Below are 15,652 nucleotides of genomic sequence, written 5' to 3'. Positions count from 1 at the left end.
GCCTTTGTTTATTTGAAAAGGCAGAGTTGCCTTCCAAGACCTTACAAGATTTTAATTGACAGAAAACCGTCTTGGAGAAACAGAGGCACAAACCAAAGGGGTGGGCGGGGAGGGGCCCTTCTGGCATGAAGGAGGAGGGTGAGCCTGCCCCTCTGTGGGCAGCAGGGAAGCTGCTGCACCCTGACCTTGTTTAAATGCCATCCTGGGTCATTTACACACAAGCCAGTAATTGTTTTGCCATGGATTCTTTTTTAAGTTGAAAAAGGGGTGGGCAGCCCTGTCAAAAGAACACACACTGCTGTGCAGAACAGCTTGGTTCAAGGCGAGCGGCCTCTACTACTGGCCTTGATGGAGGCAGGAGCCACCCCACCAACATCCCTGCCCTGGGGCAACACAACACTGGGAGACCATCCCACCCTCCCTGTGGAGGCCACATCAGAGTGTGATCCACTGAGGGCATCTGGAGGGGCCACACAGCTCACAAGACCTGGCGAGGCATCAGGGGTACAGGGCTAACAGCCCACGTCTGGCCAAGGGGGGACTCTGTGCTCACAGCAGGTGAAGGGGAGTAAGCAGTGGCAGAAATGGAGGCACCCTCTTCACTGGATCCCACCAGCTCCCGTGTTCACATTTCCACCCTCCTGATCAGAAAGGAAAACGGAAAGGGGAACTGACTTCCTGCAGGTCACATATATATAGGACACAGCCGGGCGGAACTGAAGAAGGGATTAATTACTCCATCAATTTGTAGAGGAAACCTGAAGGAACTCAACAAAACCAATGATCCCTGATACAGTAGGGATCCTGGGTTAATATTTTGGAAGCTACTTGAAAATCCAGGATGAAATGAAGATTACCATCGTCTATGTATCAATTAAAAACTGCCATATAAACAATTGCTCTTGGAGCCCTCACTTCTATGGGCCTTCATAATAATACACTGTTTGTTTGATCTCCACCCTACAAACCTTTAAAAACTGATGCGTAACTCCTTATCCTACAAAAAAAATATCATGAAAAAACAAAAAACAAACACCTAGAAGCAAAAACAAGCAAACAAAAACCACAGCCTGAATTTAGTTCCTCGCTTCAACATGTTCTAGCTGGGTGACCCTGAATAAATTACTTAACCTCTCTGAGCACTGTTCCCTAGGCAACCTTTCTAGATTTCTAGGTTTTGAGATAAATGACATGATGCATGTAAACAGCCGGCACTCAGCAAATGGCAGCTCTCTGCCCACCTCATCCCCATCCTAAGAAGCCACAGGCCTTCAGATAAACTCCTTGCACCGCTAATCATCAGAGAAGCACAGCCATGTTGCTGCTTTGCCTTCGGTAAGTGGTGATGAGATGAGTGGGAAGCAGCAGTGGGTGAAGCCCCGGCTGGTGCGTCCTGGCGCCCGGCTGTCAACATTTAAGATGGGGAAGGAGTGGAGGGCTGGCCCAGCACAGCGCCCTCCGCAGCAGCATTCGGGCTACTCTTCCACGGGGCCTTTGCTGAGAAACACGAACTACTTCGAAAGACAAGATTGAGGGCAACAGCAAGAGTTTAATGTGGACTGTCTGTCAGAAAGTAGTACTGTGTCAACGTTACATTTTCTGGGCTTTGGTAACTATACTATGGTTATGGAAGAGAATGTCTTTTTCTTAGGAAATACACATTTAAGTATTTTCGGGTGAAGAGACATGGTGCCTGCAACTTACTACGTGCAAGGCATTATTCTAACTGCTTTACCTAAACTATTTTACTAAATCCTTAGAACAATCCTTTGAGGGAGATACCAATACTATTATTGTCTTCGTTTCACAAAGGAGAAAAATCAAGGTATAAGGAGGTTAAGCAACTTCCCTAAAGCCACGATCAGTGAGTGGGGACTGCGGACTGTAACTCAGGGCCTCATCTTGGACTTTCTAGTTCGAACAAACTGCAGGCCCGGCACTGTTTGCAGGGTTGTTTACAGCACAGCCAGCAGCAGCACAAAGCCGGTCCCGGGGACACACTGGCAGGAAGCGGGACCTGCGCTGGTAGACTGACCAGGTCACTGACGCGACAGGCAGCACACCCACATGTGCCAGCACACGCACACCTAATCTAGTCAAGTCTCCTCTGGGCCCTGCACAAACCAGCCCTTCCTGTGCCCCAGGAGGGCTTGTCTCCCAGGTGCTCTGCACTGGGAAACCGAGACCCCAGTAGAGCACAGGGCATCCTGCCACACTGCTGGCCACAGAATGAACCCCAACTAGAGTAGGGACATACTCCAGTGAGTTTGGGTGTTGGCAGTAACCAATATACACCATAATGACAGACAATTTGGGGAACAGACCTTACATCCCCTCTCTCTGTGTCCTATCACGCAGGCTGCCAGGGCTGAATAAGTATTCTCACCCTCCAGGTCTACTGGCAGGGCACTAGGCCATGCAAAACACAAGTTTTTTTTTCATCCTCTGGTGCAACTTGAGTTTTCAAAAATAATCACATTCAATAATCTGCAAAAATACTGACTCACTATGCTGTACACCTGAAACTAACACAATATTGTAAACCAACTATACTTGCATAAAAAAATTTTCTTTAATTTTTAAAAAGCTTATCAAGTAGGAACAGAGCCCTATAGCTAATATAGAAATTAAATTTGCAGTTAAAAGCATTTGTACAAAGAAAACCCTAAGCCCAGATGGCTTCAATGGTGTATCTTATAAAATATTTGAAGAAGAAATAATAGCAATTCTACATAATCTCTAAACTATTGATGCATATAACACAGAGGAAAATCAAAATAATTATGCTGGATGAAAGAAGCCAAACAGAAGAGTGCACACATTATGATTCCAGTTATATAAACTCTAGAAAATACGAGCCAATCTATAGAGACACCAATCCATCAGTGGTCGCCTGGGGTGCAGACAGGAAGGTAAGACAGGAAGGGACCACAGGGGAGTGACAAACATGTTGGGCAGATGGACACACCATGGTTAGTTTGTGATGGTTTCATGGGTATATTCCTAGGTAAAACTTACCAAACTGTAATTGCTAAATATGTACACTTTCCTGTGTGTCAATTATACCACAAAAGCTGTTTAAAGATAGATATATAGCCAACTGAAAAAACATAAAGTAAAAAAAAAAAAAAAAAATCACATTCATCCATTCACTCAGCACATATTTATAGGGCCACTCACTGTATACTGTATACGCCACACACTGTATACTATATATGCCATGCAATGTATACTATATATGCCACGCACTATGGGAGGCACTAAGGCTACAGCTGAAACCCTTGTAGTCACTGTTCAACTAAGGGCCATGCTGACAGCTTGCTGGGAAGTAGCAGAGGAAGGAAAAATGTCAATTCAATTCAACAGATCCTTTTCAAGTGCCGACATGTACAGTCCGCGCTACGTGAGGAGTGTCAGGGCTTCCAAAGATGTGAGCATAGCTCCTGTCTTCAAAGAGCTTAACACCTGAAATCATTCTTGTCCACATGTGATGATGAAGCAGAACAGTCAACACCTTAAGAGGGACACAAGATGTTGTAGAGTTCCAAGCAGGAGAAATTATTTCTGGCAAGGGATAGGGGATCAGGAAAGTGACCAACCTGATGTAACTGGCAAAAGACTAAGACAGAAAATACCAAAAGAACTGCCTGGTCTGGGGGTGGAGGAAGAAATAACTGGTTCAGCTTTGAATGCTCAGGAGTTGGAGGTTTGGGAGAAGCCTTACGAGCAGAGTTGGATACTTCGTCTGAGCTGGAGATAAGAATACGGGCGTGGCTTTGATGCCAAGTGGTGTCTAGAATTCCACAGACAAGGGCAAGGACCAGGCTGGAACCTGGCGGACAGAGGAGCCGCCACAGAGAAGGAGCAGCTGGAGGTGTCCAGGGAGACCTGGACCCTAAGGGAACGGAGAATCTCAAAGAGGGGATGATCAACCTTACCGACTAAGGAGAAAAGGCCAGAAAGAGAAGAAATGGGGGAAAAAAAAAAAAATCCTTGGGATCTGGCCGTGAACAAGCAACCCAGCAAAAGTGGCCAGGGGAGAGCAGTGGTGAGTAAGAAGGGGTTGGAGAGGGCGGGTGGGGGCGAGCTGAGCTGCGCCGGGAGGGAAAGGGACAGGGCAGGCCCGGCCAGGGCAAGCACAGGGGAGGGCAGGGGAGGGCTCCACCCCGGAACAGCAGGACCTGAGGGCTGCTGGGGGCCCTCCCTAACAGAGGCCACGCTGCCCTTGGGTCTATGAGGCCGATGCAGCAGCGGGCAGTGGGCTCAGAGGCACAGGGCGGTCAGAAGGCACTTGGGGAAGTCAGAGGGAGGAAGGTGAAGGTGAGGGGCCTGGAGGAGAAGGAAGGATCAGCCAAGGGAGGTGACAGAGCGGCTGGTGAGACCCCTGGTGCTGGGGGACAGGACCCTGCACTCCTGGAGTCTCACTTCCTTGAAGTTAAACAGGCCACTGAGAATCACAGAATCCTAGATAAAACTGTAACAGGGAGGAACCAATCCTGACTCCATCTTGGATCTGTTTCTTTTACTTTAACCTTTGCTGCCCGCTGCTTTTGTTCACTAAAAGGATACTGTCTAGCAGACCTACTAGAGAATGGACTTGAGGACGTGGGGAGGGGGAAGGGTAAGCTGGGACAAAGTGAGAGAGTGGCATGGACATATATACACTACCAAATGTAAAATAGATAGCTAGTGGGAAGCAGCCGCATAGCACAGGGAGATCAGGTTGGTGCTTTGTGATGACCTAGAGGGGTGGGATAAGGAGGGTGAGAGGGAGGGAGATACAAGAGGGAAGAGATATGGGGGGATATATGTATATGTATAGCTGATTCACTTTGTTATAAAGCAGAAACTAACACACCATTGTAAAGCAATTATACTCCAATAAAGATGTTAAAAAAAAAAAAAAAAAAGTATACTGTCTATACACAGTGGCCTGCCTCAGGGAACCCTGCCCCTCTGCCTGAATGTTAAACCAAAGTGCCTTTGTTCAGGGAAGCATTCGGACCCTGTCCACCTGTGGATGGCTGCAAGAAAGAAGAAATTAACACATCCCCTCCCCAAGGCTGGACATTCCAGGGGATATTTGCAAAACTTATGGCCTTTTTACTTTACTTCCTCATCTCCTCCCCCTCTCTGTTCTATGAAAGAAACTGGCATCCAAACCCCGATAAGATGGTTTTTCGGACACACTAGTCTGTCATCTTCTCTGTCTGCTGGCTGTCCGAATAAAGTTGTATTCCTTGCCTCAACACCTCGTCTCCCAATTTACTGGCCTGTCATGCGGTGAGCAGAGCGAGCTTGGACTCGGTGACAAAACCTGGGAGCTGGTCACACCCAAGTGCAGTAGAGGTTGTTCCTAAAAAGGTTCCGTGTACACAACTAGACATTTTAATTTATCCGTTCAGGATGACACTGATCACCTCTGAAGCGCTAGAGGGAACCTTCTCATTATTAAGAAAACTGATGCACTATGAGATCTACTTCCTGGTAATCACATAGTAAATGGGAGTTTCTCTTTATAGAAGTGTAAATGGAGAAAACTAGTAAAACTAGTAAATGGAGAAAAAAGGGCAGAATTAGGTCATGACTGCTTTGCAATCCCCCAATGACTGATGATAATCACATAACAGGACGAGCCCCCCGATGTGGACAGCAGGACCTCAGAGTGGCTTCATTCACACCTGAGCCTCCCCAAACTTGGAGACCTGACCACTGACAGACAGGAAGCCTGAGGGGCGGTGAGCACACGTCCTGGGGAAGCGGGGCACAATCTGGAGCGTGAGACACTGCCACCAGACAGTCCAGACCTTCCACCCAGATTACGGCGGGGGCGGGGGGTTGCGTGGCGCAGACAGGAAACACTCCTCAGGGGACAGCACAGCATCCTGGAACAACGCTTAGGGCCCCTTTGGATCCTGCTTCAAACAAACTGTAAACAGAACAAAACAATTTATAAGACAGCTGGAGGAATATGAATGTTATTAGAGAATTATCGCTAATGAAATAAACAGAAAAAATAAAGGTCTGGTCTCTGTGAAGCCTGGTTGTGAATAGGTTTCTACATGGTTACGAACATGGTCCCAAATACACACTGCTGATGTTCAGTGACTCGCTGTGCGGATGTCTCTGTACACTGTACACGACTCAAGATATCATGCTGACACCTTGAACTCACACAGTGCTGTGTGTCGACTCTATCTCGACAAAGCTGAGTGAGTGGATGAAGGAATAAAGTCCTGGGGAGGTGGGGAGCAGACAGCCAGACATGGGCACAGGGGAGCACAGCTCGGTGACAAGGAGAGTGCCAGTCCCTTTGGAAAAAACTGACGAAGGTGGGAAGAGCTGGAGAGCTGGTTTGGGAAGAAAGACACTCAGCTCAGATTTTAATGTGCTGAATTTATCTTATTTGGTTGTTATTACCCTAAACAGCCCTGGGCAAAAAAACAGTTTCCTTCTGAAAAGTCCTGAAGTTAAAATCCTGGCTGAATCGGGGAACTTTATTAGCATCAGCTCATCTGACTTTGAGATTCAGGATTACTAGGCCACCAATGAAGAAAGAAGCAAAGAGCCACCAGTAATGGTGAGAGTGCCACCCTCTCCTCCCCCCCCCCCATATCGGACCCCCTCATTCACTGGAGGTGAAGCTGTCACAGGGACCCCCTCTGTGCTCCCCAGCTCCAGGGCATGACTCCTGAGCAGTGACTGAGGAAGGCTTGCTCTTGCCAACGCCTTCAAAGCACATGGTTCCTCCAAGGCTGCTCAATGCCTGTTTCTCAGAAGCCAGAGAAGCTGCTCCCGCCACCAAGATGTGGCACAGGGGCTTCAAAGGGTAGTGGGTTTGTGGAGCCAAAGCCCAGGGCGCAGGGCCAGCAACACAGGCGACAGGCAGGCTGTGCAGCTGGGGACCCGAGGTCCGTCCCTTCAGTGACAAGGGCGGGAGGTGTGGCATGACCGGCTCGCTCTCTGCCTCCAGCCACCCGCCAAGGCCTCGCTCACCCACACTCCACCGTCCTTGGCCCTGACACCCAGCATGCCTCCTCTGCGAAGCCACCGTGACCACGTCCCAGCAGAACGGTTCTCTGTGGACTCCTGGACCACGAATTGCTGGGACCGCTCGGCTTGGTAGCCTGTGTTCATGTTGAGTCGTCTTTGTACGAGTGTCTTTCGGTTCCCCAAGCTGACTGTCAAGCACCTTGATAACAGGATCTGTTGTCCTGCATTCCCCAGAATGCTTGGTACAATGACCAAAGAAGGCACTTACAAACCGTATCTGTAAATATAATAATTTGCGTAATTTTATTTGTATAAATAATAATTTTTTCGCATAATTTGTATTTTTAGTGCTCAGAAGTACAATTTTTTTTTTTTTTGCTGCAGTGGGTCTTTGTTGCTGCGCATGGGCTTTCTCTAGTTGCTGCGAGCGGGGACTACTCTTCGTTGCGGTGCACGGGCTTCTCATTGTGGTGGCTTCTCTTGTTGCGGAGCACGGGCTCTGGGTGCGCGGGCTTCAGTAGTTGTGGCACACGGGCTCTAGAGCGCAGGCTCAGCAGTTGTGGTGCACGGGCTTAGCTGCTCCGCGGCACGTGGGATCTTCCTGGACCAGGGCTCAAACCCGTGTCCCCTGCTTTGGCAGGTGGATTCTTAACCACTGCGCCACCAGGGAAGTCCCTCAGAAGTACAAGGTTTTGATGGAGAAAGAGAAAAGACATGGGAAAAAGCTGGCCACAGCATTTCCCTCTTCTGTAAAAAGATGAACCAGCAAGACGCTTTCCTTGTGAAACACTCAGCACAGCCCCGTCCCCACATCTGTGCAGGGCCTCGCCTCAGGCCACGGATCAGCAAGGCAGAGAAGCAGCGAGACCACTCAGGAAGGAAAAGTTTCTTACAGCTACTATAAGGGCTTCTATTATCATTAGCACTGCTGCCTTCACAAATGACAGTGACATTTTCTTTCTAACCTTAATTCATTCTAAATTTTAGCAAATATGAAATGAGAGAGAGGACCAAGACACCTGAGCCAGGGCACATGCCCACAGCCAACAACACAGGCAGAAAACTGATTCCACCCTGCTTGAACCTAAGTGCAATCAAAAAGCAGAACACTGAGTGTTTCCCTTACTTGAGTACAAAGCAGATCAAGTAAATGACTCTTGTTCTTAGACAGGAATAAGGAGAAAGCACTCTTTGTTTTCTTAGAATGCATCAGTCTGTAGACAAGAAGTCCTGTAATATTCCAAGTTCCCAAGGCAGGGAGTAAGTGGCGCCCCCAACAGAGGTATGCCTGCTGCAGCTGCAGGCTGGTGGGCCCTGCAGACCCCCTCCCAAGTGGACAGCATCCAAGCCCTGCTGGGCAGCTGAGGGGGAGTAGAACAGCCTTTGCTCTGTGCTCTTGCCTGACAGACCAAGGGGAGGAGAGTGCAGTGATTCGGTACCCGATCACCCTCCAGCAGCACAGAGGACAGAGCAGCCACAGCAAACCCCTATGTGATGAGTGGCCCCTGAGCCAGCAGGGGAGCGAGGACTGTGGGCCAGGCCCAGCAAGCCCCCTTCGGCTGGCGGCTCCTGCAGGGGCAGAGGAGGTGTGAAATGCCCAGAAGCTCTGAGGATAAACTCGCCTGTGGATGCCTGGAACCCACGCTCCACCTGAAGGAGGCTCTGCCGTGCAGACAGACGGCAGCAGTCACAGAGGTCCCCTCCCCAAGACGTCCCACACGGCAAGCAGGGACGAAGACAGCAATGAGATGATGATGCAGACCGCACTCTTCATGTGTGTTATTTCATGTAAATCCTCATAGCAACCATATATGGCAGAAATTATTCTCATTTTGCAGACAGAGAAACTAAGCCTTAAAGGGGTTTAGTTGCTTCCTTAAGCTAGAACTAGAACCCAGGTTAACCTGAAGCCACAGCCCTCATCCTGCCCTTTGTCATTGTGTCTCCTGACTTTCCAATCTTCTTAAAAGACAGCACATTGTAAACAGCCTCCCATTTTGGCTACAAGGGCACAAGCCTAGTTACATCTGAACACTAGGGACCAACAGTTTGCCAACAGGATCTTAAGATTCCTCTGTTAGGATACAAACTACTATATATAAAATAGATAAACAACAAGGTCCTACTGTACAGCACAGGGAACTATATTCAATATCCTGTGAGAAACCATAATGGAAAAGAATATATATGTGTACAACTGAATCACTTTACTGTACAGCAGAAATTAACACAACATTGTAAATCAACTATACAAACTCTCGGAGCTCCCTGGGCAACGCTGAGCCATTTACAGATGTAACTGCTTCACCTGGCTTCTAAGCAAAATTAAAGTGTTCACATTTTTAAAAATGAATAGAAAAGATATCTGGAAATCCGCTTTATAAACCAGGAAATACTGATGAGAAAGGGGGAGAGGCTGGGAGGAAGGGACACCGCAGGACTGCGGCAGTGGCAGGACCTACGTGAAGGGGAAACACCTCCGGGAAGTGCCCCTGGGCAGAGGCCAGAGGTGTGTCCTGCCTGCTTTTCACAGGAGCTCCGACCAGGCAAGACCCCACGCAGGGTCCTGATGTCCTACCCACCATCTGTCGTGTAAGTGTGTACGTTACTCAAGTCTAGAGAACACAAGTGAGATGTTGCCTCCACGCTGCTCTTCTCCTTCTAAGACACCAGCTTGAGGCTGACTGGCCTGTATCAAGTGCTCGGTACCAACCAGACTCTAAGCGCTTCCCGTGGACCATCCCGCTTAATCCTCACGACCCCCATGCAGACAAGGCTCAGAGCTGCTGGACGGGGCTACGGCAGGCATGGCTCACTGAGGAGTCCCTTCCTCCCCTGGGTCTAGGCAGGCGTACTGAGCAAATTACAGTGTTGACGACCACAAAGGCTACTGCAGAAAACATCACCGGAGGAAGCACATGGACTAAACACCAAGAAAGCACACAGCTCACCTTAAACTGTCTTCTCAAAGTATCAAGATGGGACTCTAAGAACGCTCAATATAAGAAAATGCAAACTGACACAACAGAAATGACAGCACAATTAGACTCCCGGTTTAGCAGGAGTAAGTAGCAGGCTTAAAACTCACAGCTTTCCCCCAACATAAAAACACAGTGGGAATAGAGAAAACTGCTTCTCTTTTAAAATCCCCTCCCACTTCACATTATAGGATCAGTATTATGTAGTCTGATCTCTAGAACAAAAATTTTAGAATCTGTAAATAAAAACAAATATAACTTCTCGCAATAATGTCAGTAAAAGTGGGGAGAGAAGCCACATGTTTCCTGAGATGATCTCAGTGGGAAGACCCCTGACGAGGGTCAGTGCTGTAAAACATCCGTGACCTCAACCCGCTTCCCTCAGCCCAGGAAACACAGGAGGCAACAAGCCCCTTCCCTATGAGAAGTTTTCCCTAAAAGAAGTTCGGCAGTGTTTCCAAGCCGCCTTCTTGCTCCTTCCTCTTCATAAAAGCCATGAGATCAAAAATGAATGAACTTTGTACTCGGATTTCACCTTCTTCCAGTTCAAGAAATGCTCACAGCCTCAGTCTGGGGATTCACACAGGGAAACATCTCACTCAGGTTGCTTTCCATCCAATATCAAATAGAAAAACACATCATTGCAACCTTTTTTAAAAGTCCCATATAAACTTTTTCTATTTTCTTATTTTAATTACATGTTTAATTGTGGACCCTCTATGTACCTTTCTTTGCTTATTTAAAATTATTTTTAAATTATTGTTTGAAATTACTCTAAAAAATTCTACAAAATCAGTATGAAGAATACTAAGTCAATATATTATTTCTTGGGATCAGTCAGTGCTTCTAAGATAAGCAGTAGAAAGCCTCTCCCAAAACACAGGCCTCTCAAAGTGGAAGGAACTTCTGACCCTCAGACACACCATATTTCTATCCTAAAAGAAAACATTCCCTTTGTGAGAACGCAAACCTCTTCTCTTAACCAAAAAACAACATCCTTCCCGCTTCCCCAGGTCACTGCCTCCTAACCATCCCCAAACACAACCCAACTGAATGATACCAAGGTGAGCGGGAGGGACTTACAGCTGAAGATGCCCGGAGGTGGATGTTCAGTCACCAGGAGACAGTTTTCTTCATCACTGTTGTCCCCACAGTCGTTCTGTTGGTTACAGACCAGTGAACCAAGATACAAGCATTGCCCGCTGGTGCAGGTGAATTTGCACTCTGAAAAAGCACAATATAAAGCATGCAGTTGTCAATGCCAGCCTGATGCTCTTCAGCTGCTACTTCTCCTTCCCTATCTGTGTGCCGTGATGGTCTGGGCACTCAGTCTACCTGGAAAGCCCAGGGAACAGAACGCAGACAGGGACTCTTTCGGTAAGAGCTCAGGGGCACTCGGGGCCTGCCACACCTCACTCATCCCACGCCTCTGACCCACAAAATAGTAACATGATGTGCCCAGCAAGTCATGACTATGGGACTCTTCCTTTGCTTGAAAAAATCCTTGGCGGTTTTCCCCGCCACCAAGGATGAGGGAGCTAGTGCAGCAGCAGCCCGGGCGGCAGCAGGACTCAGGAGCTCAGGCTGGACAAAAGGAGTCTCATACATTTTATTTCCAACTTGTCACTGGATGTTGTGAGGCTCTGGGCAAAACATTTAACCTCACTGGTGTTCGTTCATCTCATGCCTAAGAAGAACCAGGTTTATTACCAGGCAGGGGCAGCACTGACTTTATAACATAAAACATGGGAACACAACGTGTGCCCTCTGCTGAGAAGCATCCATACCAAGGGCCCCGTAAGTGACTTAAAGAACAGGATGGAGCCCAACCCAATGCCTGTAGGCTTCACTGAGCATGGGATGTCTGCAACCTGTGCAAATCAGTATTTGAAAATGGAATTTACTTGTGTAAGACAAAATAAATTTGCAAACTTAACACATTACTATAAATTTAAGCAATTAAGGATAAAGGAAATTACACAATTACATACACATGGGCGCATAAACATCTATGTATATCTTACATCGACTATCACCCTAATACTGACCGAGAGCTTTTCCCTAGGAGCATCCACAGAAGCTGGTGGGATTCACACAGGACATCCCACTCAGTGAGCAGCCAGTAGAAAAAACCTCACAGAAAGCGACCAGGACCCCCACTGACACACTGACCATCACAGCCTCTTCATTTCTCCTTGGTTTTGTCTGTCTAGAACATGGGTGGCAGGTCCTTTCCACTCTAAAATTCCATTATTCAAATAAATAATAAAAGGCTAGACATCAGCACACAAGACCTCCATCCACTATGCTAATGACACAGAGGGGCTGCAAAGAGAACCCCTTGTCTGCAGTAAAGAGACAACTTAAATCCTCAGTATTTCTGCAACCCATTATGAAAGTGCCATCACAATTCTCTGTGTTCACATCTTCCTAACAGAGTCTAGAAAGAGACAACAACCAAAGCCTTGACCTAGTTCAGACCCACACGTGAACACCCCCCAAATGCACATCCAGAGCTGGTGACTGGCTGCAATGTCCAGGTGAAAACTCCGTGTGCTGACTGTGAACCAGGCCACATGGCAGGAGCTCTGCTGAAGCCCAACTCTGCTGCCATAAGCGGCACAGACTCAAATCCAGCTGCTTGAAATTACATTGATGAAGTGACTTTTTTTTTTTTTAACTTAATGGAGAAAATGGATGTCAAGGAAAGAATTTATCTTCCTTTCCAAAAGAAATATTGGAGTTTGGATTACTACCCAACATGAAAAGTACATTAGCCAAAAACAGTACTCCTGATGTTGCTGAAACAGTGATTGGAAAGAAGGGAACACTAACCTAAACTGAATCAAACTCCAAGTAAAAAGTTAAGCACCACTGCGGTTTGAAAGGATCCCAGGTTAAACTCCCATGTTCAAGTTCGTGTGGAACTTTAAACGAGCGCAGAAATGAAACCACATCCACACTTCACTCTGATCTCAGCTTGTTTAAAGGAGACCCTGTCTAGAGTAACAAAATATTTTCAAGGAAATGAATTATGTGATTCAGTTATTCACACAAGCAGTATTTTAGCTCCTTCTGTGTTCAGTGCCAGGCCCAGAGACACAGAAACACAGAGATGAAAGAGCAAGCCCTCTTCAAAGGACTACAACACGAACTTTTGTAAATGTGAGCAGCAACTAACACACGTGCTCACTCCTTCCGAGGATCCATTTTCCTTCTTTATGTCCCTCACAGTGACACCGCTGCCCAGCGAGGAACGGGCCCTTGGTGAGTCACCTGTTTGTTGAATAAACATATGACCTCATCTGAGCCTCATAAGAACCCTGTGAAATTATTAGGGTTGATACTATTATTCCCATTTTACAGATGAGGAAATTAAGACTCAGATTAAGTGACCTGCCCATAATTAAACTGCGAATAAATGGCAAAATGCAGACATGTGTCCAGATCCTCCACCTCTGGTCTCAGGCTCTCTAATTGCTGCCTCTCAGTTTCCAAATCTGTTTTCATGAATGTGTAAAATTCATTTGTAATGAGGATGACATGTATGTAACAAAGTTCTCAAAACAGTTTATCTTAAGTAGGCTTAACATTACTCAGAATGCATTAAAAAGGCTTGTGCTACTGATGTGCTTAGGAAGCTTTTAGTTCTTAGATAATGGAAATACCAACATCAACCCACTGAATTTCAATTCCATAATATCTAAATATTCTCAATGGTGAGTCATTAGCTGAATATCAAACTAAAAATCTCTCCATCTCATGGCCACTTGAATCAAAACAACTGAATTGAAATTTTGCACCAACTTCGGCTTCTTGATATATTTAGAAATCTGCTATAATGTTATTAAGTGTTAAAGATTAATGCTAAAGCTGGAATGAAACTGCAGACCAGAGTCAAACGCCTGTCCAAGGTAACCTAACTGTACTGATAGAGGCAGGCTTCCAACTCAGTCCTGACTCACCCTGCAAGACCATCTCTACCATACTTTCTACCCCAAAGCCCAGTGTGTTCAGACATTAGGGGTGGTCCCTAATAACTAGGTTATTGTGATAGTTCAAACAAACTAAGAACCCCAAATGAGAGGCTCTAACCATGGCCACCTATGGAATCCCTGGGCCGATGTTTCAACACCAGCCTGGACCACCATGCTCCCTGGCGTGAGGTGTGGCCTGGATAGTGGGGGGTTCCTAGGGATCCTTAGACTGATTCTGATGGGCAGCCAAGAAAAGCCACTGCATCGTGAGAAGCAGAGAACTCATTCATATGAAGCCCTCACTCTAGCTAATAGTATTGTGTAGCTAGTATTGGAATGTTTAGTTGGTATTTGCTAATTTACTTAAAAAAAAAACAAAAAAAAACTAATGTCTTAAAATGGGCAGGTATTTTGACGACTCCTGGATATAGGGCCTGGTTGCTATAACTTTGTACTGTCGATGGGATATTTCAGAAACTTTGGGACGACAGGTATGACCCGCAAACTACATTTTGACACGCTACAAAGCCAGGAAACATCCTCAATGAAATAAAACAAGTCAGAGAAAGAAGACAGAAGAATTTTTCCAAATGTTTTCTTTTATCTTGTCCATTCTTTGTGGAACTTGTTGAGTATTCCTGCTAAGCAAGAAGTTGAAGGAAATCAAAGACTGTTAACATCAGAAACATTTTGGTTACAAATTCATGGTGATTTCAGATGTATAATATTGGAATAGAATATAGAATCAACAACCAGGAACCAGTTTTTCCTGCAAGAGCTATATATTTAATTTTAAAATTTGTAATATTTAAATAATTCCTCTTCTTTAAAGTCAGGGTTTTTTAGGTAAAGAAAATGGCATCCCCTTTTGCCATAATTCTCTATTTGATTTTTTATTTAAAAAAATCTAGAATCAGCAATAGATTTTAGGATCACTTTATTTGCTTTTAGTAATACAGAATTTTCTCCATATTTGGAGAATTCTTTAGTTTCTCTACATTCCTACATAAAGCTTCTGATGAATTTCAGTGACTTTGAATTGTCACAGATTCATAAAATTCTAATGCTGAGAAGGTCCTAGAGACACAGTGGACCGCCCTCTCAGGTCACAGATGAGAGAATTCCTGACTCACCCAAAGTCAGGGAACAAACCTCCTGTAATGGAACTTAACACCCACAATTTCTATCGAATTTGGGGAAAAACACTTTTTGTCCTAAATGTCATTCCTATTAGGTACAAACTAATACTAACCATTTGGAGTATACCATGTGAAAAAGGAGAAAGGAAAAGAATGATTATGAGAATTTCCTTTGTTACCTCTGAATTTTATTACCTTTGAAAAAAACAAGCAATTTTAAGAGCCCTGAAAGCAGGAAAGAAATGGAATATCCTAGAGTGGTCTGTGAATTCCAAACTTTTACACACACAAAAAAAAACTATATTAAAAAAAATTTTTAAGGACCAGTAGCTTAACAATTTGAATATTCTAAAACTAAACTTGGACAGGGGTAAATACTCAATCTTGACTTGCAGGAGAACAAATCTGCATCTCAGAGGCCAAAGTTAATCCACTTGGTAGAGTCAACATTCTATTAGTTAAAAGGCAAAAAAAAAGGTACTTGAAAGTTGCTAAGAGTAAATCTTAAATGTTCTCACCACAAAAAAAGAAATAGTAATTAGGTGACATGATGCAGGCGTCAGCT

The 15,652-nt window shown here is 45.8% G+C and overlaps 1 protein-coding gene and 1 long non-coding RNA gene across 2 annotated transcripts in view; one reads left to right on the top strand and one right to left on the bottom strand.

Moving 5' to 3' along the window:
* Nucleotides 1-15,652, bottom strand: part of LDLRAD4 (low density lipoprotein receptor class A domain containing 4) — a 303,264-nt gene that overhangs the window by 103,512 nt on the left and 184,100 nt on the right. Inside the window, 1 exon segment of the mRNA XM_082355017.1 lies at nucleotides 11,055-11,195. Coding sequence (XP_082211143.1) covers nucleotides 11,055-11,195 — 141 coding nt within the window.
* Nucleotides 1-15,652, top strand: part of LOC309611108 — a 123,174-nt gene that overhangs the window by 31,021 nt on the left and 76,501 nt on the right. The window lies entirely within an intron of this gene.

This window comes from Balaenoptera borealis (genome assembly GCF_965194805.1).
Source record: "Balaenoptera borealis genome assembly, chromosome: 14".
NCBI classification, from domain to species: Eukaryota; Metazoa; Chordata; class Mammalia; order Artiodactyla; family Balaenopteridae; genus Balaenoptera; species Balaenoptera borealis.
Note: the sequence above shows the minus strand (reverse complement) of the source record. Positions and strands in the feature narration are given on the sequence as shown.